The sequence below is a fragment of the Amblyomma americanum genome, chromosome 1 (assembly GCF_052857255.1).
Source record: "Amblyomma americanum isolate KBUSLIRL-KWMA chromosome 1, ASM5285725v1, whole genome shotgun sequence".
Taxonomy (NCBI): Eukaryota; Metazoa; Arthropoda; class Arachnida; order Ixodida; family Ixodidae; genus Amblyomma; species Amblyomma americanum.
Genome location: NC_135497.1, coordinates 273,189,736 through 273,214,892, shown reverse-complemented (window position 1 = coordinate 273,214,892; position 25,157 = coordinate 273,189,736). Strand labels below are relative to the sequence as shown.

At 49.1% G+C, this 25,157-nt stretch overlaps 1 protein-coding gene across 1 annotated transcript in view; it reads left to right on the top strand.

Annotated features, from left to right (window-relative positions):
• Nucleotides 1–20,202, top strand: part of LOC144115099 (uncharacterized) — a 40,817-nt gene extending 20,615 nt beyond the window's left edge. Inside the window, exons 2-4 of the mRNA XM_077649259.1 lie at nt 1,555–3,467; nt 16,132–16,488; nt 18,042–20,202. Coding sequence (XP_077505385.1) covers nt 1,555–3,467; nt 16,132–16,488; nt 18,042–18,237 — 2,466 coding nt within the window. The 3' untranslated portion in view covers nt 18,238–20,202. The remainder of the gene's footprint in view (nt 1–1,554; nt 3,468–16,131; nt 16,489–18,041) is intronic.
• Nucleotides 20,203–25,157: the final 4,955 nt, after the last annotated feature.

Sequence of the window (25,157 nt, the reverse complement as noted above, 5' to 3'; positions counted from 1 at the left end):
CGCATGCAGAAAGAACAGGATATTTGTTGGTGGAGGGTAAATAGTAACGCGGTTCTTCTTCAGTTACAACCATCGGTCATTCCATTCGGGAGGCTTGTATAATAAACACCGTGTTTTTTTTTGTTTTTTTTACCTGCCTCAACAGCAATGTTTGCACTCCGCTGTTCAGGAACGCGTTAGCAGCTGTACATGACCACTCGTTACACATAGTCTGCTGTCCATTATTACTCCATCTCCTCCTCCATTACTCCCCTTTCTCCACTGTTTCGAATAGTTATACACACTGTCCCTAATGACATGCGAAAAGATATCGCTCTGTTTTCGTTCGCCAATAAAAAGGAGGCACACTGACGGTGCCTTTAATATGAAAGAGGACAATAAGTTTGCACAAAAGGACGAGTTCTGTGGGTGTTTCGACACAAGCGCTGGACAGCACTTTTGAAAATTATAGGCTAGGAGGAAAACTACTCAGAAAACAGAAACAAACGTGCTTACCACTCATACTTGTGAAGTAGTAATTGTTGGTTGAACGCCTCATGAAGCGTTCTCTTTCATCCTTCATCTTGTCGAAAACATCTGTACTGGGCGTTTCTGGAAACGCTGTCCAAGCAGGCGCGTGCCCAATTCGTCTAGAACGCTTCGTTTATGGATATTCTTTTGCTTTTAACTTGGTGCCCCTTTACCCACCTCGATGGTTCAGTGGCTGCGACATTCGACCTCTGAGCACCAATTCAGTAGCAGCCGTTGACCCTTCTTCCGCCTTGCCACAGCTAAAAGCTTTTTTTATGTCTGGGGTGCAAGCTGAAGATGAAATGAAAGTTTTTTTTTTAAGCGTAGGTGTAAAAATGCGTGGTAAGTCAAAGCCCATGAAATCCCTCCGCAATGTAGTTCTCGCACTAAACGTTCCTGTGTGCAAGATAGAAACTTTGCAGCCAAATCCGCTAGAAGTATGGCCTTCCTGTAGTGTCATTTACACTGGTGTCATGAGCTCAGGAGCGGACAAGAGACGATAATTGACCACAATTCAACTACAATTTGCCCCCAAGTCTTCTGCCTACTTAGCTATGCTTTGATTCCAATCGATTGGAGCCGATTTATGTCTGAAAGGTCGCCGCCGTGGTTGCGCAGTGGTTATGGTGCTCCGCTGCTGACCCGAAAGACGCGGGTTCGACCCCGAAAGCGGCGGTCGCATTTCGATGGAGGCGAAATTCTACAGGCCCGCGTGCTGTGTGATGTTAGTGCACATTAAAGAACACCAGGGGTCGAAATCATCCAGAGCTCTTCACTACGGCGTTTCTAATAGCCCCAGTCGCTTTGGGACGTTAAACCCCATAAAACCATAACCCAACTCAGGTGTGGAGAGCCTTCCGAACTGAAGCAAGAGATGTTTCAAATACAACAGTTCGGTGCCTTTGGTGCTAAATGCTTCCATTCTGAATGCAAGGCATTTCAGTCTCGCTCTTCATGTATGGCAACATATTGATCAGCCGCGCCTGTTTTGCGTTCAAAGGACAGTGTGAACCATTTTCACCTCGTCTCTTTGTGTCTTTGCAGCTACACTGGTTTCTACTTATACTGCTGGCGACCTTCGAGATTCAGTGCGAGGCCGAGGAGACCACCACCAGGCCTACCTCATCCTTCAAGCTGCACCGACCTCTGGGGTTCAACCGTAACGGAACTCGCACGTTCAACCACACCATTGTGACAGTAAGGAGAAAGCCACTCTTCGGAAGCAGAAGGCTAAAAGCAAAGCAAGAGAACGGGGCAGCCACAAGCACAGAGAGCCTCCAGAACGTCGTGCCCGACTACAAAAAGTCGCCGCTGGAAGGAAAAGACGATGCTCCGCCCACGACGACTATCTTCCCGCCACCCCCTCTTCTGAGGCCGTCACCCGTGGAGAGCGCGGCCAACGCCCCGCAAGCGGTGCCCACAGAACCGAGCTTCAACCCAGACACATTTTTCACGAATCGAAAGAAGAACCCAGTAGTGGTTGTCAGGAGGTTCCCGAAGGGGTCCCAGGGCCCGAACGAACGTGATGATGCGACGTCCCAGGGCGGCGGCGGCGGCCCTCCGAGTGAAGCGGGCGGCGGTAACGGGCAACCAGGGCTGCTGCCGATCGCCAATTTTCCGAGGCCCCTCCCGAGGCCTGGTTATGGCTACCAGCCAGCCCAGCCCGTTTTCGGAGGGTCAATCCCGCTAGACGTACTTGGAGCCGGTGGAATTCCCAGGTTCTTCACGCAAAGGGACATTGATTTCGTCGCGCAGGCCTTCAGAAACGCCGCTGGAAATGAGAGTATACCGGCTTTAAACATTCCGACGTTCAATGTGCCTTCGTCAAACCAGACTCAGCAGGCGGAGCAAACTCAGGGAGGCATCGTCGGTGCAGAGAACCAGAAGCAAGAGCAACCTCGACTCAGGGTGCCCGAGAATGTGCTCAGGCAGGGCTACGCAGATGGCTTGAATGGTTACGGGAACCAGCCGAGGCCGCCTCTTGACGGATCGCAACCGGTGGTGCCTCTGAATGCCCAGCAGCGTCCCCCGTTGGGTGTCGACGGACGCCCTCTGGTCTTCCAGGTACCCAATGGAGCCTACCGCGTTGCCTACCAGCCGCAGGCAGGCCCTTATCCCAATAACGTTCATCCTCAGCTCTATTCCGGTGTGGTACCAAATTCTGGCTACCCTCCAGGACAGGGTGACGACCAAGCATTCAACCTAGACCCGCGGCTCCTGAGGCCAAATTACCCTATTGTTCAAGGCGGACTGCAGGTTCCCCAGCGTAAGCAGCCGCCCTTCAACCCTGCTCTTCAACAGGGGCCGCCGTCGAGACCCGGCCAGCAATCACTCGCTGGTCAGATCCCACACGGGAGGGCTAACCCTGGTCTCCTGTACCAAAACTACTTGCCAGTGCAAAACCTGGCTTCCGTTTCTGGGTTCACACCCAGTGGTGCGGCGAATTTGCAGGCTGGAGGCTTGCAGGCGGGCGGCTTGCAGGCTGGTGGCTACGCACCCAGCGGCGCCGTGCCAAGGGGATTCCGGTTCATCCCCATCCCAAGCAACGATAGGGTCGTTGCCATTCCGGACGAGGTGTTCGCCAATAGCTTCACGCCGAACCAGCTGGTCGAAATACGGGACGGCCGTGCTATCCCCGTGCAGCCCGTGTACGCCGTGTACCCGGGTAGAAACATGATGGGCTACCCCCCGTCAGCACCCAAGGGTGGAGCCGAGCGGCCAACCCCGGGAGGTGTGGTGCGCAGGCCGCTGTACCAAAGCGAGTACGCGGGAGGCCTGGACATTCCACCGCAGGCACCGCAGAAGAGGACGGGCTACATCGCCGGCCGAGAGCCAGAGGCCGCCTACTCTCCCGCGGCGCACGATGTCATGTACACCTACCGGCCCGACGTGCTGCCAGGGTGCGCAAACGGAAGCAAGGAGGCCGTCTACTGCCTCCAGGACGACGAGTACCCACGGTAAAGCTGTTTTTTGTGAAGCTTGACAACTTGTATCTTAAATGGTTCTTCAAACCGCAATAACTCACTCTATCGGCGTACGCCTGCAATGTGGAGCCGACTGCAAATGGTAGCAACAAAAACCAAAATGAACAAGAAAGTGCGCATGACTCTGTCGCTGAGGCCGCTGTTTGCCAAACGTAATTGAGCAGCCGCGTCGGCGGCCGGAGCGGGCTCGCAGCCGAGCCCTCCCCTCTATAAGGACCCCCCCTTAGGGCCCCCCGCCCGCCTGCATACCCCCCCCCCCCCCGATAGTCGGCCTGTATTTACTTTATTTATTTCGCTCATGCAACTTCAAGGGCAATAATTGCAAGAATACATGGTATGAAATTATTTCATAAACTAATACTATCTCGTCATTAGTCCCACTCAAGGCGTCGCTATACTCTGCTCCAAAAAGATGGCTCTATTCTTCCGAGGTGCTAGCTTGAAGGCAGGAGTTGTCGCTTCTTCATCCCGAGGACGAAAATTTGGGGAGTTATGTAATTCAGCCTCTGCTGGTGTCTTTGTTGCGGCGCCCCTTATGTTTCTACTTAAACAATACTTTCGGACTACTACTTTTTTTACTGTTGTTGTTAAGCGAGCACATATTAGGTTGCGTAAACTAACTTTATCCCTTCTGCATATGAAACCAATGGCGCCGTAATTCTCATCTTCTTTTCGTTTTTGCATGCACGAACCTGCCTATATAGTCTGGAGAACACTCTTCCATTCTATTGTGCAAGGCAGTTTGTCCTCGCACATGTGTCTGACGGCTCGCGCTAAGAATTTTGATGTTTTTTGAGTGGTTATGGCACTCGGCTGCTGGCCCGAAAGACGCGGGTTCGATCCCGGCGGCGGCGGCGGAATTTCTATGAAGGCGAAATTCTAGAGGCCCGTGTACTGTGCGATGTCAATGCACGTCAAAGAACCCCAGGTGGTCGAAATTTCCGGAGCCCTTCACTACGGCGTCTCTCATATCCTGAGTCGCTTTGGGACGTTAAACCCCCATAAACCATAATCATGTCGAACATGCGTGGACAGAATTTTTTAATATTGAAAATTGTTAGCTACTGTTACAGAACTATTGGAGGTAATGCTACACTCTTCCGATGAGTAGCAAAATCTTTCTTTTAAAGTTTTTTTTTTCCATCTCTCGCATGGAGCAGTTAAGAGCACCATAGAACGCTTTCGACGACAGCAAAAACGTTAATCGCAAAAAAAAAATGCAAGCCTGTCAACGGGAGATCTCCGAAAATATTGATGGTTATAGTGAAATATTACAATATATGGAAAAATTGCGTTCATAAACTATTCCCCGTTTAAAAACGCTTTGGAAAGAATTGCTGGGTATGGAACGGCTGAAAATCTTCTGCCTCTGAGGTTTCAGAATAACCTGCCAATCTTGATGCCAAGAAGGTCTCTTCGGCATGCATGACATTTTATCTTTGTGCTGCCATGATGTTCATTGGATTATGGCGTGAAATGCCTCAGCAGGGCGACTTCGGTTTCTTCATTTCGTTGCGCGCCTCTACCCGACAGCTCTTTTCTGTGACAGGGCCAGACTCATTTGCCGCCAGAGACTCCGGAACAGCGGAGAAGCAATGGAAGTGCCCCCCCCCCCCCTTTCTAACTGCTTATACTCAGATCAAATTTCTGACAAACGTTTTAGTTCTAGAACCTCATTGATGTAAAGCACTGTGGGGCTGAGCTAGTACTTGGCTGTGTAGCCAGTCGCAAAGCATTTCGTTGGTGCAACGTGAATCTATCATGTCCACAGGAGTCGTTGATTGACAGACACCTGTTCATGATAATGATTGGAAACAAACTATGCGCTTTTTTTGATGCTGTCGATCACATATTCATAAATCATGATCGTGTGTACACCTTTATAGAACTGCCTATTTTAATTTGTTCTATGTGCACTAAGGGATAAGCCTTTGAGCGGTGCTATATAAGAAAATAAGAATAGAAATTAAAACGTAAAAAAAATTCAGGGGGGGGGGGGGGGGGGGGGCACTTTGTTCACCTAACGTGCGGTGAGGCGAAAGCCTTTAGCGCAGTGTTGCTGCTTGTGACACTGATGTGTGGTTAAGCTGTTAATTAAGTACACAATTGTTTGTGAATCTTAAATGCTGGAGACACTGGAGGGCATTTGGGAGGCATCCGTCTAATTCGACACCTTTCTACAAACACTCTCCAGCGTCCTAGACAAGGAGGACTACATATGCGTTGGCAGGAAGTAGCGCAGTCGTTGGCACGCTCGGCTGCGGAACGGAATTGGTGGCTCGAATCCTACCGTGCTGAAGGATTTTTTTTTCTTATCGAGTTGCTGGATGTAACGCCGGACGAACGGACGGGAGAATGAGCCATTAAGGCTTCCGTCATAATAAATAGTTAAATAGAGCATGGAATAAATAAATAGCAAAGCAACTCAGAGTCTCGCCGTCACACTAAAAAAAAAAAACCGCTCCGATGTCCCTGTTTCCTGCGTGTTTCGTTTTCACAACTTGCCGTACATTCCAACTGGTCCCAGCAAAGCCAACCGCTACTGAATGCGAGCCCGCCCAAGCCTCGTCCCTGTCAGCAACCTCCAGCGCTGCCATTTAGCGTGGCGGTGCACGTCAGAGATTGACGAAATTACTTTAACCTTGACTGATCAAAACATCCAGAAACTCTGTTGTTTTAAATTAGCAAAATTATGGCGGCCAGAGAGTGTTTTGGGGGCACAGTGGGATAGAGTGGGTGGTAGAACAATTTGAGGGACGCTTAAGCTTCGCCTTTAAGAGTGGAAAGTGGTAGCGCTATCGGGTCCCGTTCGCATCGCCTACTGAGTTATACAATGCCTAATTAAAGTGCTCATAATTAGAGCACTCATAACACCACAACGCATTCCCTATAGGTATTCAGATTGAACCAACGAGCCTTCATGGCCTATGGTAGCGTGTCCGTACGCACTCTGAACGTACTGGGTTCGATTGCCACCCAAACCGAAATTAACTCCATTTTATTTGCCCTCAATTTTATTAATTATTTGCTTCCATCGGGATTTTTCGGTCACGGCCAACGACACCGCCGACGACGACGATGCCGAGATTTCTGCGACACGGGGCCCTTAACGCTATCGCGTTAAAATGGCTGTCTGTTTTAGTTGCCTGACGTTGCCGTTATAGTGATAAGTAATGAATACAGAACGTGCTGAATAGTCCCGTACTTTCAGGTGGCGAACGCGTTGATTCCCATTCCGCTGAAACGAGATGTGTATCACGCAGTCTGTCCCGTGAATTCGGCCTCCATTGGGCATTCATTGGTGTTGCAGTTGTTGACTTTATTGGCGCCTGACAGTGACGGCGGCTACACTCTTTGCCGCAGAATTGAACAACGGCCCCCGAGGACTGACGTATTGAGAAAAGTGCACAACGCCGTGCACACAACGGCACAGCTCAGGACGCAACGTGGAACACACATGTCGGTATTATTAACGCGTGTTCGATGAGGGACTCCAAGCAGTATAACGGACACAAGCCGGGGTAACGCGCTTGTATGCCAGAGTTCATAAGTAATATGGCCGGGCGTGCAGCTGAGATTAATGTTTCAGCCGTCGTAATTAGGCCTTCGGTCCCTCGCTCGCACGTCGTTCAGCTCTAACCAAAGCACTGCTTGCTTCCTCCTATGGGCCCTTTAGCGTGGCAGCGGCCAGGCCTCTCGGCGTCATTCACGCGTTGTTCGGGCCGAATGGAAGGCTAATCTACGCTCGTTTAGTTCGCGCCGTCGGCGGTTGACGTCGCTGTGAGGGCTTGGTTTTCCTCCATGCATCTCTTTTCCCATTCCTAGTCTCTTTCTCTCCGTGAGTTGCGTTGGCGCCATTCAAGCCGCACTGATCGTTTTCCTCTTCGCCTCGCCTCCAAGCCGTAATTTATTCTCGAGTGACATTTTCCTCGGCAGCAATAATAGGCTCGTAGGTTAGCAACGCACTCCCTTCTCGTCAGTCTGAACTGCGACCTTTAATACCGCTACCGCCGTTTGTGGCGACGAAGCACTTGGCGGCGTCAACGCGCGTGCGACTGCCCGCAACTTTCGGCTCCATGCGGGCGAAAGACATGCCGCCGTGTGCACGCCAAAGCGAGCGACGGCGCCGTCGCGCGCGGTGCCTTGCAAGCCGGCGGGGAATGCGCGCGCGCATTGTGCCGCGCTCTCCGGCCCATGACGGCCCCTGTCAGGCGCCGTTGCTGCGTCAGCGCCGGCGCGGCACACAAACCTCCGCAGCTGGAACGCATCCTGCTGACTACGCCGCGAGGGGGGCTCCGGCGCTTCCGGATGGTCGGCGGCCAACGACCGCCGCCCCAGGCGTCGCTGGTCTGCGCCACGCCTCAGGAGTCACCGAGTATTCCTCAGACAGAAAGAAAACAAAAGGTTCCCGAAGCCCAAAGGAGGAGTTTTATTAGACTATGGCGCTCTTCAAAGGCGTTGCGTGTCGCACTCGAACCCCCTTTACGATATGGGGAAAACCGGCCCGAGCACAGGCTTCGCCCTTGTTCATTTCAGTGTCTAGGCGGCGACATGTTGCGCTCTCCTGACTCCCGACGCCTCACAGCGTAATGCCAAGAGAAAAACTTGAGCACGCAGGAGCACGCGCTGCGTAACTGGGAGCGCTAAAATACATCAAAAATAGTTTTCAAAAAAGGCGCGAGTGGCGAAAGCAGTCAGGTCACTGTCAGCATCCTGTGACCCCGAGCGTGGTTCTAGCTTTCTTCACTAGGACTGGAAGGCGGAGAGGACAAGTTTGATTTCATTTTATGTGAAACCCATCTCTATCGGGCTAACACCGCCTCTTTGCCAGTCGGTCGCTCCCTACCTTCGGTTTTTTTCTCATAGCTGGTGTGTACTCGCTTCTGGTCTAGAACTAACGTATAGACTCAAACTGAAGAGCCTTATCGCTGTAACGAGGTATTGTTTTGCGTCTGCTGGCGGAGCGAGCGTGGAGGGTGAAAGGAAAAAAAACGTGTCCTAGAAAGGAAACGAGGCAAAGATGGTGTACGTATATGAAAGGCGAAAAGGTCAGTTTGCGCTCTTTTGTCCTGGAAAGCTCTCCGCTCCAGGGGAAACTGTCTCTGGAGGAATAGGACCTGACAGGCACTGTGACGACGCCGATAGCGAGCTAGATATATGCACATATTGCCTTTCGAAGCCCCAAAAACATGCGCGCGGATTTAGAGAAAGTGCTCTGCAGGACTCGCCACTTTAATTAGAGTGATGTCTCGTTACAGGCTCACAAGCCGATGACGAAACAATTGCCTGTCTGAAAGGTAGAAAGAAGCACGGGAGCAAGCGCCAAGTGGACGACAGCCACAAGCCAGGGGAAGAGACGAACACACGCTTAACAGGCATTCCTTCATGGCGTTTATAAACTATAAGTGAACGGTGACAACATTGGTTAGCTTAAAAGCAAATAATCGAAAATATTATCACACATACCCCTTGCCTATGTACTGGGTCCAACACACCACTACAAGCTACGTTCAGTGCAATCGATTTATTAATTGGCATGATGCCAAACACAATCTTTCTGATCTGTCGAACCATAGCAGGCTGCTTTTTCAGAGCTATCGCGTTCTTTTATCTTTAGATTCTGACAACACGTACGCGTGCGCTGACAAACCATGCCGAGCACGAGCACTTTCTGCAATGCGCAGCCAAATTTTCTGGCGCTTGCTGTTGCTCGCATGCCTTCAAGACGGCGGCATCTTGAGTATATAGCATACGCCCTGATTGCATTGCACGAACAGTTTCGTGCGTCCGCAGCGCAACCTCAATTTTTTGGCCTCTTTTTTTGTGCTAATTACTCGTTATCAGAATACCTCCAATTTTCGACACGCAGAAAAATCTGCTGTAACTGCATGCGACGCAGCCATTTCCTAGAATAAGGGGGGGGGGGGGGGGGGGGGGGGGGTCCGCACCCGGCACAGAGCTCAAGGAAGTGCAGCTGCAGTGTATGTGGGGTGTAACACAGTCACCGCGGCGGTGACCCTGCGCTTGTCGAAAAGCCTTATTTCCCTCGGAATGAGCTGTTTGAATTCCGAAACTCGGCATTCTATGACTAGTTGTTCGAGAGTTCACTTTCAGTTGAAATACATTCGCTGTGGAGGAAGATGCCAAGCACTGTATAGCGTTGAGCTTCCTCACATTCATAACTTACATACATAACTCGCATTCATAACGTAGAGTTTTATTGTCTCGCAAAGCCTTTTCACTAGACATGCGAATATTCTTGAGAATATCCCCGTTGGTGGCATCATGAGGGGGGGGGGGGGGGGGGGTCATTATAAGCCTAAAAAAACTATTTGACACCTACAATGGCAGCGTCTAGGTTCTCAGGCCTTGCACTATTTTCTGCTGAAACCTAACTGGCAAAAACAATATATCCACATTGAAGAAACGAACAGCATCTTTGCAGCCCTCCTGGTCACAAAAGGACTTTAGCTCCAGTTCTGCTTTCTTGCTCCATACACACCCTGATTTAGTGAATGGGCTCACCAAGTGCCTCCACAGTTTGTACATCCGTTAGTTCCTGACCAGGGTGATACAAGTCATGTTCAGTAAGTTGTATTCCTAACTACGAAAAAAAAAACTTGAGGCAACACTTAAGCACCGCCTTAAGGGTATGACGCGATGGAGTTAATGGGTCCCTTCAGCGGCCTGGGGTCCCTTTTGCGTATCACTTCGCATACACGGCCACAGTTCTTTCTTTCACCATCACATAACGCTTAACTTACCCTTAAGAGTGCAATGCAATAGTATTAAATATCCCAGCCGCGCAAGTACTCCTTCTCTGTCACCTAGGCTCTTCCTACATGCCCTTGTATGCGGAATTGGTCTTTCCCTACTTTCCATGCTCTGAGAATAGAGAAGACTTGATTTTCCCTGCCGCAGCAACCGCATTGCCGCTTATTTAAATGCATTATCATCAGGAAGTAACTGCCCGCAAGAAAATACCTGCAGGTTACGAAATATAAAGAAATTACTGGGTCCAAGGTCTGAACTGCAGGTTGAATGGTTAAGCTTCATGAAGCTGCATTCTCTCATAGCAGCTTTTTATATGCAAGATTTGTGAGTTGGTGCACTATAATGAAGCAGGAACTCACTTGCAACAACTTACCACATCATTTCAGTTTGCTTGCTCACTCAGTTCCTCCTTTCGTTGAAGCATATAGGCATCTCCACTCATCGTCTCGTGTGGCATGAATTTTAGCAATAAAGCTCCTCCTGTTTCATAAAATGAAGTTTCTATCATTTTTATATATGAGAGTTGCAAATATATTCACTAATTCGGTTTTTTATGTGGTTTATCACTTAGTTATCCGCCGTATGGTATAAAGCGAGCTCCACATTGAAGCCCGTAGCACACTGATATAGCCGTGCACTGAATAAAAAGAAACGGGTGGGAGGAGGGGAGGGGGATGATGCAATAGGTGCAGCTGACCTTAGTGGCTCCACTGTGCTTGTTTCTTTTTCTGTCTGAATGCCTGACTTCGCCTACTGCGTTATTTTTTCACATACTGATAACGACGGTCAGGCTGTCAGCTTTTTCTAAGTCATTCAGTTTTTATGGCAATGATTCTTTCTATTAAGTTTTGTGGTCTTTTTGTTTTTTTCGTGAATGCGAGACATGGGACTGCAATTCTCCTTTTCACCAGTTTGGGATGACTATAGGACAGAACTCAAAAGACCCATTTTTATTTATTGTGTCACACATCTACCGAGTGTGCTGCATGCCGATAATGACGTTTGAGTCCAAAAACCGCAAGATGTGTGGTATATAGCGGAGCCTTGTTCGTAACATTAAATCATTGATGCCTGTTTCTGAAAGTTTGTGGGATTATTTGTGCACACGAAGGAATTCCTGCATCTGTCCTTGAAGAAACGAAATAACCAACAACGTACTAGAAGCAAACAATGACTTCCATTTTCTTGAAATTTGCAGCAGTCCTACGATCCCCCTCAGCACATAAGATGTATGATAATACTAGCTGCTGTGCAGAGCGTTTCTCCTAAGACTTCAGGCAATCTTTGAAAATATGATTTTTTAACTTAGTTTTTCGTCATATCATTGTCAGCGGTGTAGTACGCCAGATACAGCTAAGACATGCTAACTAGCAGGCTGCTTTACTAATAATGAATTATTAACTTTTTTAACTATTCACATGGGGCCTTAATTATTGAGAGACATGTAGCCCACCGTAACTAATATGCATATCAGTTGTTATAATTTTGAAAATGCGGTTTCTCGGCGCTTTGGCCCAACAAATTTTGGCTTATTCGACGAGTTACGTGCACTGTAGCGATTGCTTTGTCCGCGGGCTTCTCGAAAGCACATGTATTTTGGCGCGATGAAGCCAAAATTTGTTGGGCCACAGCGCCGAGGGTAGCCGCGTTTTCGAAATTCTAAAAACTGATATGGATATTACTGACGGTGGGTGACACGCCTATCAATAATTAAGGAGCCTAAGAGTAAGAGTTAAAAAGTTAACCATTCGTTATTAGTTAACCAGCCTGCTAGCTAGCACTTCTTAGCTGCATTCTTGTGTACTACACCGCTAACAATGCTACGCCGGAAAAGCTCTCTTCCAAATCAAAAAGCCGATTTTTAAAAATTGTGTAAATTCGTAGGTGAAATACACCGTCTACATGACACAGTGGTAATTCCTTCTTTTTGTACATGTAAAATGTCTTAAAGTTCAATTATCAGTAAATTAATGATGTAAACAGCCATGAAAGCTTCCTATGCTCTTGCAACAGATATTCTGGAGAGTAATAGTGCCGAGAAAATTGACAGCGTCTTCAACCGCCTTTATGCGCTCTTTCAGTGAGATATTTTAGTCTAAATCCTGCTTCGTTTGCATGAGACCGGCGTGTAGCTCCTGAAAAAGTATCAGACTTTATAAGACTTCCGCATGGCTGAATAAGTTATCAATCTTCTGAGGCATTAAGGGGGCTAGAAGGAATCCATTAAATCACCTTTGCCATGTTCCGAGGTCTACCATTGTGACCCTGAATGGGTCAGCTTGTTTGCCGGTTTTCAGTGAAGAACAAAAAAAAACAATTTCTTTTAGCAGCTGTGCACTCGCTTTCGCATGTGCACCGAGGCTTAATTTTGTTTACATCGCCACCGTCAATGCAATGTCGGTGCGAAGAGTGCTTGCGTGCGGAATTCGATTAATAGAAGGCGCACTTGCCTTGAGCACGAGGGCAGCCGGCGATGACATTCTCACGCGCTAGCGTGAATGCAAATGTGACGTACTAACGTCGAGGTTTCAATACTGGATGCCAGCATGCACGGCACCAGTGGGGTTCATTTTCGCTCCTGCGTCAGCAGCTTCATCTCCAACAGAGCTGTCACTAAGAGTACCGCTAGATTCTCCTGCACAATGCACACATTAAGATCGGTTGACCGCCCCGACTCGCTCTGCGGAACCGAGAGTCAAGCGAAAAGTTCGTGCTGAAGACAGGAAAAGAAAAGGCACGGATGGTTAATTGACATTCAAATTTTGAAAGCTAGACTTTTATGTTCCTCTAAATCTGCAGTGCTCCTGGTCAACTTACAGGCATGCCCACGCACGCACGTGGGCACGCACACACATACATACTTCACAAGGAATTCAAATTCAATATCTGTCCTGTCATCACCATTATATGCCTAACTACGTCCATCGTAGGACAAAGGCCGAAGCCCTCTCCCACTGATTTACAACTAACCCTCTCCTGTAGCAACTGCGGCCACCACATGCCCACATACTTCCTAATTTCACCTGCCCACCTGAATCTCTCCTATATTAGCCGTTTCTTTCCCAGTAGATGTATATGAATTTGGCTGAAGAACTCGTGCACATTCAGGGGGATCGTGTCGCCCCGCACGTTACAGAAACGGAAGCCGTAAAAAATAGGAATAAAAAATAAGGGTGTGGGGACGGAAGTCTGCGAAGTAAAAAGCTGAAAAGTGGAGGAAAAGGATGACTTGGCGCAAATTTCAAAAGTTTTTCAAGTTACCGCATTCGCCCGACTATGTGGTGGGGCTCTGGTATCTTTGCTGGAATACTGGAGACATTCGACAGCGGTGTTCCGGAGGTGCCACAGGTGCCACTGGCAGCCACACCGGCAGCTATAACCGGAAACAACTCCAGAACGAAGCGGTTAATACCCCTCAAAGGAGGCCCTCCTGGCAATGGCGCCGATCGTTTGTCTTGCTGTCGCGGATAATCCCCTAACGTGACATCGCAGGTGGCTGGCAGGTTCCTCAGTGAAATAGAATTGACAGTAACGTCATGACAACCGGTCGATGCCATTGGCTGGAGGGCCTACTTTAAGGGGTGTTCGCCGCTTCGTTCTGAAGTTGTATCTGACTGCAGCCCTTTGCATGTGTGCACAGACCTGCAAAATTTGGACACAGACGGTACAGACCCACTTAACACGAAGACGATGTTAATTGTGGCAGACCTTCTCAATGAGGCTTTAATCCCTGCGTTTTAATTCATAAAGGAAAAAGCAGCATCCATCAATTTCTTTTTCCATTTTATCTAGAGATGATGCATTACACTACCCATATGCATTAGGAAAAGCAAGCCTGGTTTGCTGCAGACTGAAGCGGTCATAAAACAGCTATTGACAACTTGCGAGGTCTTCCGAAAACGCATATCATTCGAATTCGGCAGGCCTTCTAGTTTCAGCTGCCTTATAGCAAATGCCCTGACATATGCTTTGTTTGAGGTTGGCTGGCATTAGAGAGCTGATGCTGGCGAAGGAACAAAAGTGGAGCATGCAAACAGTGCGAATTCAACTGGAATTAAGAATCGATCACGCGAGCCTGAGGCGGCAGACCGTGGTGATTCGGCGCAGGCGAGTCGTTTTATACGGGGCTCATGAGGACGTGCCCAGTCGACCGATCAAAAGCGGTGCGCGTATGCTATGCGCGGTTTCAGATCTTCGACACACGCATATTCTTTCTTTGTCGCTATCTTTTTGTGTGTATTTATTTTTCTTGTATTGGCGTAGTAGTTTCGCTTCATTGCAACAGCAGCAGTGGGCCGCTGGCGCAGAACTGGTACGACAGTCGTTGCCAGGAATTCGGGACAAGCGCTTCTAGTTCCCTTGGTTGCCACCACGTGGTGCATGGGTTTGAAAATTCAAAAATAGCGCGCTGACGTTATTCGTGACGTCAGAAAGAGAGCGACCGAGTGGCTGCTGAAGAGAACGGGATAAGGCCGCTAGGCTTAGCGGCACTGGCTGGCCGCTCTCCCGAATTCCTGGTTATGAAACTTATAACGCGCTTGTGACCTGTCTGCTACCGCGCATACAAAAGGCCACTGAGTAAAATACTGGATAGCGCAAGATTTAACACGACATAAAAGAGGTATACCAGTCAGCAAACCTATTTCTTTTTGCAGCTTCAATGTAGTAGCACACTTTGCTATCCGGCATGTGTGCCTAAAACGGTGCATGTGAAGTCCTTGAGGAGCCTTCGGAAGTGAATTAGGCCCCGACGTCTTGTGAACAGCCACATGTTATTTGAGAGTACGGAGCGATTTCTACGTTTTTTCATGCACATAAGTCGTCGCGTGTAGAAATGGAAAGTGCACTTATATAAGGCCGCTATGTCGTCTCTATCTTGACATGTCCTCGAGCTAAACGCGCTATCGCGACACGCTGACAGCGATAAGAGAAAGCTTGCCCGACGGAGACTTGCCAAGACGCGGGGAATATTAGGATACATCTCGCTGTCCATCTGGTAATCTGCAATCCCCCGCCCCCAGATTGTAACACCTGTGGCGTGCCAAAAATCCACTCTTCCACTACCTGTGGGAATGCCCTTCCTCACAGACAGCCCCCCCCCCTTCCCCATTCCACTCATTACTCCTGGGAGGCTGCTTTGCGAACCGCTCAGCCCGCCGGCAAGAAATGGCTGGTGGACCGTGCCATACGTGAAGATCACTGCCGTGGACTCCTGCTGGACCAGTACATTACCACTCAGGCGGCCTTTCATTTGCCCCAATAAAGTTGTTTCCATCTATCCACAGGCCCGGCCACTGCAACAATGCGCACCCTCGGTGTAAGAACAACGCGGAAAGGCTGGCGTATCGGACGTTCACATGTGATGAAACGTAAATACCGCGTTAAAACACTGTTCCTGTTGTTTGCATGTTTAATTGGTTTGGTTTATGGCGGTTCAGCGTCCCAAAGCGACTCAGGCTATGAGGGACGCCGTAGTGAAGAGCTCCGGAAATTTCGACCACCTGGGGTTCTTTAACGTGCACTGACATCGCCCAGTACACGGGCCTCTAGAATTTTCGACTCCATCGAAATTCGGCTGCCGCGGTCGGGATGTGTATTTAATTGCAGAAAGTAGATTTCCTTCGAAAGTAAAATCAGTGCAAATACACGACGACAGTCATTGGCAGGGAAAGCCGTTGGCAGCTTGCACCACGTCACAGCCCAAAGTTTTCAAGTTCCAGGGGGCCAAAGAGTGGCAGGACACTTATTGTGAACGAACGCGGCGCTCACAAAGCCTGGTGTTCAATTCAGAAATAGCCGCACCGCTGGTAGCTATGCGCGTGTGCTTTCTACGCAACGACCGAGAGTGTACTCCGACTCGCAGGGCTGCCCTGCACCTGTCCGTGGACCTGGAGCAGAACACAATGCACAGGCTGCTGCCGGAGACACCGGAGCGGGACGGCAACGCGGCAGCCGCGTTGTTCGTCGAAGGCGCTGGGCCCGCTAAGGACTCGACGGCCGCCGCCAGCAGTGAGCGGGTGTCCGGCAGCGGCAACGGCACGGCGTTGCCCCCGCCGACGTTGACGGACGACGGCAGCCTTTTCGCCTGCGCGTCCCGAGTGACGCACGCTAGGCCGTTGCGCGCGCGCACCGTGGACGGCTTCTGGAAGGTGGTGGTCAACATGCACAGCCCACACGGCCGGGGCGCCTTCCAGCAGATGGTGCGCACCGAGGAGTGCTCGTGAGTGCGGCATTACATCATGCTAATGCGGCGGTCTTCGCCGTCTGGTGGTGGTGTCGACTTAAGACGTTAAGATGCTGATTTGATTTCGCCTGCGGATGTCATTGCTGTTACCGAAGTGGTGATGCTGGAAAAAAAAAGAAATGAAAAATTACCACGCGACCATCATAGAGGATGCACTCCATCGGCTAGCTCTTGAGACATATAACACAATTCATCATGAACCTCGGTTTTTTGCAGCAGCGGAGATACCAGAAAGCCCATATCATCTTCGGAACATTGCATTTAGAGCACCAAAAGCAAGAACAAATTGCAGGTTCAAAACCATTGGATATAAAATGGCTGCCTTTTTAAATGAAAACAGACACATTCACGACCACCTGTACGCATATAAAAATCAAGAAATTTACAAGAAAAAAGTGACTGCATGATTGTTTGAAACATAGTGTGATATACTGTAAGATTTCTGAGACTGAATAAGTGCTATGTGAATAAGACTGCCTATTTACTATCTATAGCTCATTGTATTGCTACAGTTTGCATATGCTTAACAAATCTGCAGCTACTACAACAAATACTGTGCACTTTTTTCTTTTCATACGTTTATTTTAGGTTGCTTTTCCGCCACTTGTGGTATGTGATGGTTGTTGTTTTTTTTGTATGCAAATTACTTCAAGTTCAGGTATTGTTTCTTCAGCGCATTTTTTTTTCGTCGTTGTTCTTAGTGGATTTCACTTTTTTTCACTATTGCAACAAGTGTCAACGTGACTGCTGCGCTAATTGCTTTGTTTCTGTTGTATGCGCCAAACACAGCCTGTTTACCGCAGGGAGGAACGCACTCGTCAGGCATCGTGCCTTTTGGCGTCTTTCCTGAAGTGTATGCAAATGCACTGCAATAAAGTTCCCAAGTTCCAAAATTTTCCGCGTTAGCTTTTCGCTTAACCTCGCATCACGGAGGTGTTGTTGCAAAAAAAGGCAGTTAAGCGGCAGCACTGGCAGAACTGAGCAACGGCTAGCTAGAATTGGGAGTATTACAGCGGCTGCTGTCGTGGCGCTAGATGACAGAATCACGTAAGGTGTGGGGAAAGTCAGTCTAATCGCGCTCTCCGCCTGTGGAGACGCCGACCGACGTCAAATCGGCCAACGTCTCTCACACTGGCAGCGCTGTGAAAACAAAAGAAAATCAGAACGAGGCATTGGCCAATGTCTCATTGACAACCTCTCTTCTCTCGCACCGCCTCTACTTTTCAATAGAGTTTCCTTCTTCCGCTTCTTGGTGGCGTGTCACCATTCATGGTGCGCGCGAACTACTTTGAAGGAAGTTTATGACAAGAAAGAAAATGCTGGCGCACTTTGACGGGTCCAAACCTCGCAAGTGGCGCAAGGTTTTAGCTCGAGAAAGTTCAGGAAGCGCATTGTGCAAATAGGACCGCCCCTTCCTAGCGTTTCCCATAGATCCGCCCGCGCGGACAGCCCAGTGACGCAAATCCTTTTCGCTGGCAGCACGCGGCATACTGACGCCTCTCTCTGCCCCTCTGCGCGTGCGTCCGCAGGGAGCCCGGCGGGAGCTGCAGCAACTTGGTGAAGTCGTCCAGATGCGTGCAGAAGTACAACCTGCACCGGCTGGTGGTGTGGACGCGCCCGGAGGGCATCCACATGGACACCTTCCGCCTGCCGGTCGCCTGCTCCTGCTACCTGGGCAAGGCTGACAAGAAGGCAACGCAGCGTCGCGGCCCCGGCAGGACCTAGCCTGCCGTCTGCTACTCCGCTCCCCTCGCGCCTTTCCCTAACTTTCCTGATACGTGCAGACCCAGAGAACCGCTGCACGCTTGGCTTCTGCGTGGTAGTCCGACCTATGCTTAGCGATTTAAAGCGGGTCGACACAAGAGGACGCTCTCGTTGTGATACGTGTCCAGCGCCGCCGTCCCATTGGTTGAAGCCCGAACGCAATTGTCAGAGGAAGGGGGTTTGTACGTTCAAGTGCGCCGCTTAATCGCTTGCTCTGGCATGTCACCCCTTGCAGCTGGTGCAATGGTTTTCTTACTTTCGAAACGAACAGTAACCCGTAAGTTTTCACTGGGGTGCGTGTAAGGACTTTACAGTGACGAATGAGCAAAACCGGTGAACCCCTTGACCAGACAGGGCATGCAGTTCGCAATGATGCCAGAAAAGTCAAGGTAAAGCCTTTGTAAAACAAGCAGCTGAGAATACCATTGCTGTCCCCTGGACGTGCTGGGAGGCCGTGGCGATCCGTGACAGACGTTACGAAAAGAACGAAAGGCAAATTGTCTTTGTGTCCCTGCACCCTAGAACCAGTTTTGGTGACCTCGTAGATATATTTAAACCCGCGTGTTTTGGTCAGCCGCACGTAGGCGCAATTTTGTAGCACCACTCGTAAACTAAGTTTGATATACTCTGATCATTCTCAGTTTGTAGCTCTGTGGAACCTGGTAAAGGTAGAAATGACGCAGCAACTTGAAGCCGTCCTCCTGATATCGTCAGTGGTCGGCCTGGGATGAAAAGAATACAACAATTAGGAAATATTGCACGCACGGCGTAAAGTCTGGCTTGCAGCCCCTAATCCAGAACGACACCCAGCAAAAAGAAAAAAAGTTCACTGCCAGGTTCGGAAGCTCTAAACAAACCCAAGAGAGAAGGAAACGGAAAAAACGCTCTTATCTCCGGCGCAGGATGCGATGCAAAACTTTGTGGCTGTGTACAAACCCTTCGTTAGTCTATCGCTTGTCATCTGATGCTCTACAAGCAATCGTGTGTTCGCGTCGACAACGAACAAACACGACTCCTCGCAAAGATGTCCATCTGGAGAGGCAGTTTATGTTCAAGGCCCAAGGATGTCCCAATCTGTTTTTCGTCCCTGAGGCTCCGCCGAGGAGCCAGTTCATTGCTGGCAGACCAGTACGCGATGCGCGCCTTCGCGCCGTGCAGCAGCGTTTTGTCTCAAAGTAATGCACACGAGACGTATTTGCGCGGATCATCGAACCCGTGGCGCGCCGCTTCACTGCCCCAGATGCGACAGGCTGACTACGCTAAATGAAGCTACCGACCAATTTCTGGCCGGCGCATATCTACTGCATAGCCAATTGTTACGAATAGCGCCTGGAGGCGCGCAATTTTATATCTAGCCAGGTTTCTTCCGCTGTGTAAATCACGACCTGATTTTATTTTCTATTTTTAGTTGGTTTATGCCGCGCGAGTGGTAGACTGATAACATCTGCAATTTTATATTCCCACCCATCGACCCTGTAAAATAATTAAAGATGGGGTACATTTCCGCATGCACTGCATTTCGCGTTCTCTTAGTTCGTCGTTCAACACTTAGTTTTGCTCGCTGGGACAGCACGGGCTCTTGTTCCTGCTGTCTCTTTCTATGCTCGATTGTTCGGCGCGCCAAACAGGCTAGCTGCCGCAATAAAAACAGCTCCAATGCTCGCTGCCTTCGGCGGCTTCTTTAATTTTTATTTTGTGATTTTTTCCCCTGCTGCCACATCTGCGCTGTGTTCCTGCTTTGTTCGAAGAGAGAGCAGAGCGTGTCTGACTATTCTAAGAATGGTGGCAATAAGATGAAAGGCGGATCCCATTTCGCCGCCAGCTGCTTGCGCTTTTGTAAAGTGTGTATTCATGCTTTTTTTTCCTCCACTCTCTGTTCGCCAGAGCGAAACTGAAATAAAGATAAACGTTTGTAAAGATTCTTCTTTGACATCAGTGCCAAGCCTCTGCTACACTGATGCCTTCACGCATCCCCGATTGTGTGGAGGGTATGTGCATACTATCAGCACGAAACCAAATTCGAGCACTCGTTTAAGCACTGTCATAAGTTACACGCCGGTAACCGGGTACTAGTCACTGAAATGGGCGAGACGCTTGACGTCGTAGCATGAAGCCGCCAGTTTGCCTCGTGGGCGAAAGCGTAACTCAAAACCATTGAGCGTTTTCGTTATTACGTAACGAGAGTTGTTTGTGGGACGCCTTCCACCTTCGGGCTACGCGTCGGTCCGTCTGCAACCTTCCTCCCCTCACCCACGCGCTTCCCATCACCCGCGCCCAGCACCGCCACCGCAAATTCCTCTCCACTTCCTACAGCTTCCGCCAGTGCTCGCGTAAAACACGGGTGAGGGAGAGTCCGGCGGAAGCTGAACGGGAGGGGAACTGATAGCGCCGGCACGTTTGCTCTCCTAACAAATGCAACGTGATGCAGGGTCACGCGGAGCCTCAGAAAGCTACACAGCGCACACACGCAGCACACCGCGGAAACCCTTTCTCATAGCCACTGGCAATGACAGATGACATTTCATTAAACGAAGGGCATTAAACGAAACTAAGTGAATGGATCGGTATGAAGCGAAAACAAAAACTTAAACAAAATGTGCAGTCCTGGTCAAAAGTCTCCGGGCCCCAGGGTCTGTTTTGAACCGTACAGTGGAGCACTCGCGACGTCATTGAAGACCACAGAGCCTTGAAAGGCTAGGACGGGGGTTCTTCTCGCTTCACATAAATTCGCAGCTTGACAGATGTCTTGCATGCTAATCTAAACGGCTGAAATGAAATCCTATGCCCTGAAAGTTTTTGACGGGTGCATACATTATGCGGAATATAGAGTGAGGTTAGAAGGAGGAACCTCTCCCGCACCAATTACATTATACAGTCTATTCTCGATAATTTTCAACTCGAATGGGAAAGAAAATTTGTTTGATTATGCGGAGATATAATCAAGGAGGTTGGAGGGGCGGAGGTCGTCTTTAATACATTTGATGTTGACGGGACCAAATAGTCAATTTGAATATATTAGAAGAGAGTACGTGCAAGGAAGAACATGCAGGCGCAGAGGTTGTGAGAATGCCTACGTGATAAAAGAATAGAAAGTAGTGGGAAAGAAGAAGGGATATGTGATCAGGTAAATTCTTGGTGCAGTACCTATTATTTATGGCTTGCTTGCGATTACACAGCATTTTAACTATGTCCCACAACAAAACAAGTGCCCATTGTTTTCTGTATTTCGTTGGGGGTAATAACCCGAGAAAAAGAAATATGTGCAATAGACTTGAGCAAAATCAGTCTTGTGTGCGATTTTAAACTCCAATAAAGGGCGACTTATTTTCGCGCCGCTGAATTTCGAAAACAGTACAAGCTGAAAACGAAGGGGCTTATTCAGATGCCGCGTCGTTTCATCCTTCCTTCCGAAACAGTAAATATTGCGGTTGCACTCTCGCCTCCAATAACATCTCTTGATAACAACATACTTTACTTGAGAGCAGCTTGCACAGCTCAAGTGGTCTCAAGGACTCCAGTTATCTCTGCAAACAAGCCTTCTGCGGGTTAGTCGCCGTAGGTCTGCTCCAGTGAAACCCCATTGCAGCGTGAAGTCACCGTGTATAGTGCGTATGGTGAAACTAATGCATGTCTGATATGGCATCAACACATGGAATGCATGATACGTCTGCATTTTCTTTCTCGAGTCCGATCACCCTTGCCCAGATTCCATCCGCTTCCGTTCTTGCCGCGTCCGCTCTCGCCGCAACAATTCGGGTCCCAATTCCCCAGCAGAGCAGTGCAAAGCACCCAACCTTCGTAAGCGTACGTACTGCATGCATGACAGTGCAGCAGGAGCATAGGGCATTCATGCTATCAATTAAGGTACGTTTAGAAGGACAAAAAAAAAGAGGAAGAAGCCGCGCGCGGGGAGAGGGGGGGGGGGGGGCGGTTCCGCGCGTTGACGGAGCAGCTGCGCAAGGCCTCCTCCGCTGGCGCTCCGTCAAAGGTCAAGTCTTCCCACACACCCCGGGTTTTTCAGCTTTGCTAGTGAAGTAGTGTTTTTCGCCCTAAATGTTAGGTTAATGGGGATTTAACGTCCCAAAGCGACTCAGGCTATGGGGGACGCCGTAGTGGAGGGCTCCGGAAATTTCGACCACCTGGGGTTCTTTTATGTGCACTGACATCGCACAGTACACAGGCCTCTAGAATTTCGCTTCCATCGAAATTCGACCGCCGCGGCCGGGATCGAACCCGCGTCTTTCGTGCCGGCAGCCGAGCGCCATAACCACTCAGCCACCGCGGCGGCTTCGCCCTGAGAGTGAAAAACGGGGAAGGACTATGGTCCCGATTATATAACCTTGAACAAAATGTTTTTTTTTTCTCTGTGGTTTAGTGAACAAGGGCTCAATGCAAATGGAGGTTACTTATTGAAAGAGCTGATATAGTGAAGAAAATATGCATTACTTCACTGTGTCCTATTTCAGACTCCATAGACACCAGCGGTGGTTAGAAGAACTTCTATTTGGGCTAGATGGTTAATTTCGATCCAGAAAGGAAAAAAGTAGCGCCGAAAAAACACACAGTAGAACGACGTAGGATTAGCGCTTGTCCTACGTCGTTCTTCTACTGTGTGTGTGTTTTTTCGGCGCTACTCTTTTTCCTTTCTGGATCAGCGGTGGTTTGCAAACGGGCCAAGCAGCTGCCAGATGGCATCCACATTACGAACACAAGCCTCCACCAGTTTACAGTTATTTGGGTTCAATGACCATTACCCTCCTTTACCTGACCTCCTTCCTATCGCCGCCCTGCCTCTCGACAATCCCTGCACTTGGGAAAAGTGGCTCTGCCTCCGCTTTTGTGGCTGGAGAGCCTCTCTGCGTTCAAGACTTCTCTAGCACAACTTGGTTATTATCACCTGACAGCGTCCTTGACTTTTCGCGCCCCCGCGCTCCTTACAAGTGCTCCGATAAGAATATATCTATGTGTAAGAAGACACACCTTCGCACACACGCACAGCCTCAACCTTCTGCCAGACCTTTCATTTTTTTCTTTAAAATTTGTTTATTTCGACGGAAGTTCCAAATAAGATTCACTTTGTTCACTAAGTCAGTAAAGTTTGCTTCCGCACAAGCCAAATTCGATAACGGTGCTACAGCACTGGGTTATATTTAGAGCCCATCGTTTTCGGGTAAAACCAGGTGCATTCAGAACATATTTCTTAAAAATTGGGTTAAACCCGATTTCTGTCTGCAAATGGGCTTTCTAGACGATGTTGGATTTTCAGTTCACAAAGCTGAAGACACCGTAAGCTATTTGTGGTATCTAGTGCTTATACCAGGGGGATGTCTTCCGTCAACTGGGGACCTTAAACCTCTTTAACCGTCGTTTTCATGAGGCGGATGAATTGAGGTCAAGTTCGAAAAGGGCCGTTTAGAAGCGAGAGGCCAAAACATGGCTAGCGACCAGACGTGTTATCGGAGTCACTGTATTAAGCGCCACCCACGCTTCAATTAACGCCCTTATCCAAGGGCCTTGCGCGTTTAAAATGGTCGTTGTGCTGCTGAATATTGATGATGATGATGATTATGATGACCTCAGGCTTAATGGCACATACCCACGGAGGGGGATTGGCCAAGGTGCATTGCTGATAACCGGTCTTGCTCAGACGCGCAAGTGCTCCATAAGAAATTAGTAACGCACGTGAGGAAATATTTGCAATAGATAAAGAAAAATATGAATTGGTAATCAATTTCTTTAGTGGAACCCGCGATTTTCATGTCGTTTATGGAATAATGAGCAAAAAATAAGCCACTCAGCAAAATATGGTGCGCTGGACAAACCGTGGAGGAAGGAGCAGGAGGGATACGAATTCATCGCCGTATTCAGTGGCGATAAGAAAGACGACAGCGGGGGCGATGACAATGATGGTGATGGCAACGGTAACCAGCCAGCATGATCGTCGATTACTGGGCGAATAGTAAAATTGCGGACCAATCCGTTTAATGGCGGAATTGGCGTGCGAAACTGCTCCTAATTAGAACTTAGCGATCTACGCAAGATGAAGTGTCACAGTGTGGGTACACGGTGTAACGGCATCAGCTGGACAAATTCGCTATTTTTACTCTCTCTGAAACTTCTAGTACACACCTGTCAACACCACATGCCTGAAAACTTAATGTCTATTTTAAATACGTAATGACAACAAAAATGGTTGACTGCTGTGAGCTAGTTCTACATTTACTTTGGACAATACGATTCAAGAATTTTTCTGCGGACGATAGCGCACTATTAGGCAGAGGCAAGTGTCTGAACGAGATTAGCTGGCCTTGCGTAGTTGCGGGTACATCGAGGAGCTCGCGCTTTTACAGATTCGAAGGTCATAAATACTCGGCGTCTAGTGTTGATAAAACCTGTAGTCGGCAGTTTCAAGAGTGACCTGCTGGTGACTCGGACTGGCAGAAATCGAGCATGTGGTACCAAAAATGCTCTCCAAAAGGCCCGGCGAAGCCTAGCCGCTCGTGAATGTGTTTTAACGCGATATTGTTCGACATTTCTTGAATTTCCTTCCATTGTCAAGTACTATCGCCTGAAGGCTGCGATCATGATACTGAGTGTGCCGAGATCATTCTGTCTAGCGGAACGAACTGGTCAAAGTATTTTCACGGTGCGTAGGGCAGTGACGAAACTGCATTCCATGCGAGAGGCGGAGAATACTATAGGAGCCAGTCAGTCTGGTATGAGAACCAGGCTTATACCCCTGTCACACGGCATTCCTCGAAGACATTTCCAGCAAAGGCACCTTTTTTCACCAAAGGAGCGAAAGCTTCAAGGAGCAGCGACGCAGCTACACGGTGCAGCCCAAAGGTGAAACAGTCGTTGATGCTTAGCACCCGCTGCTG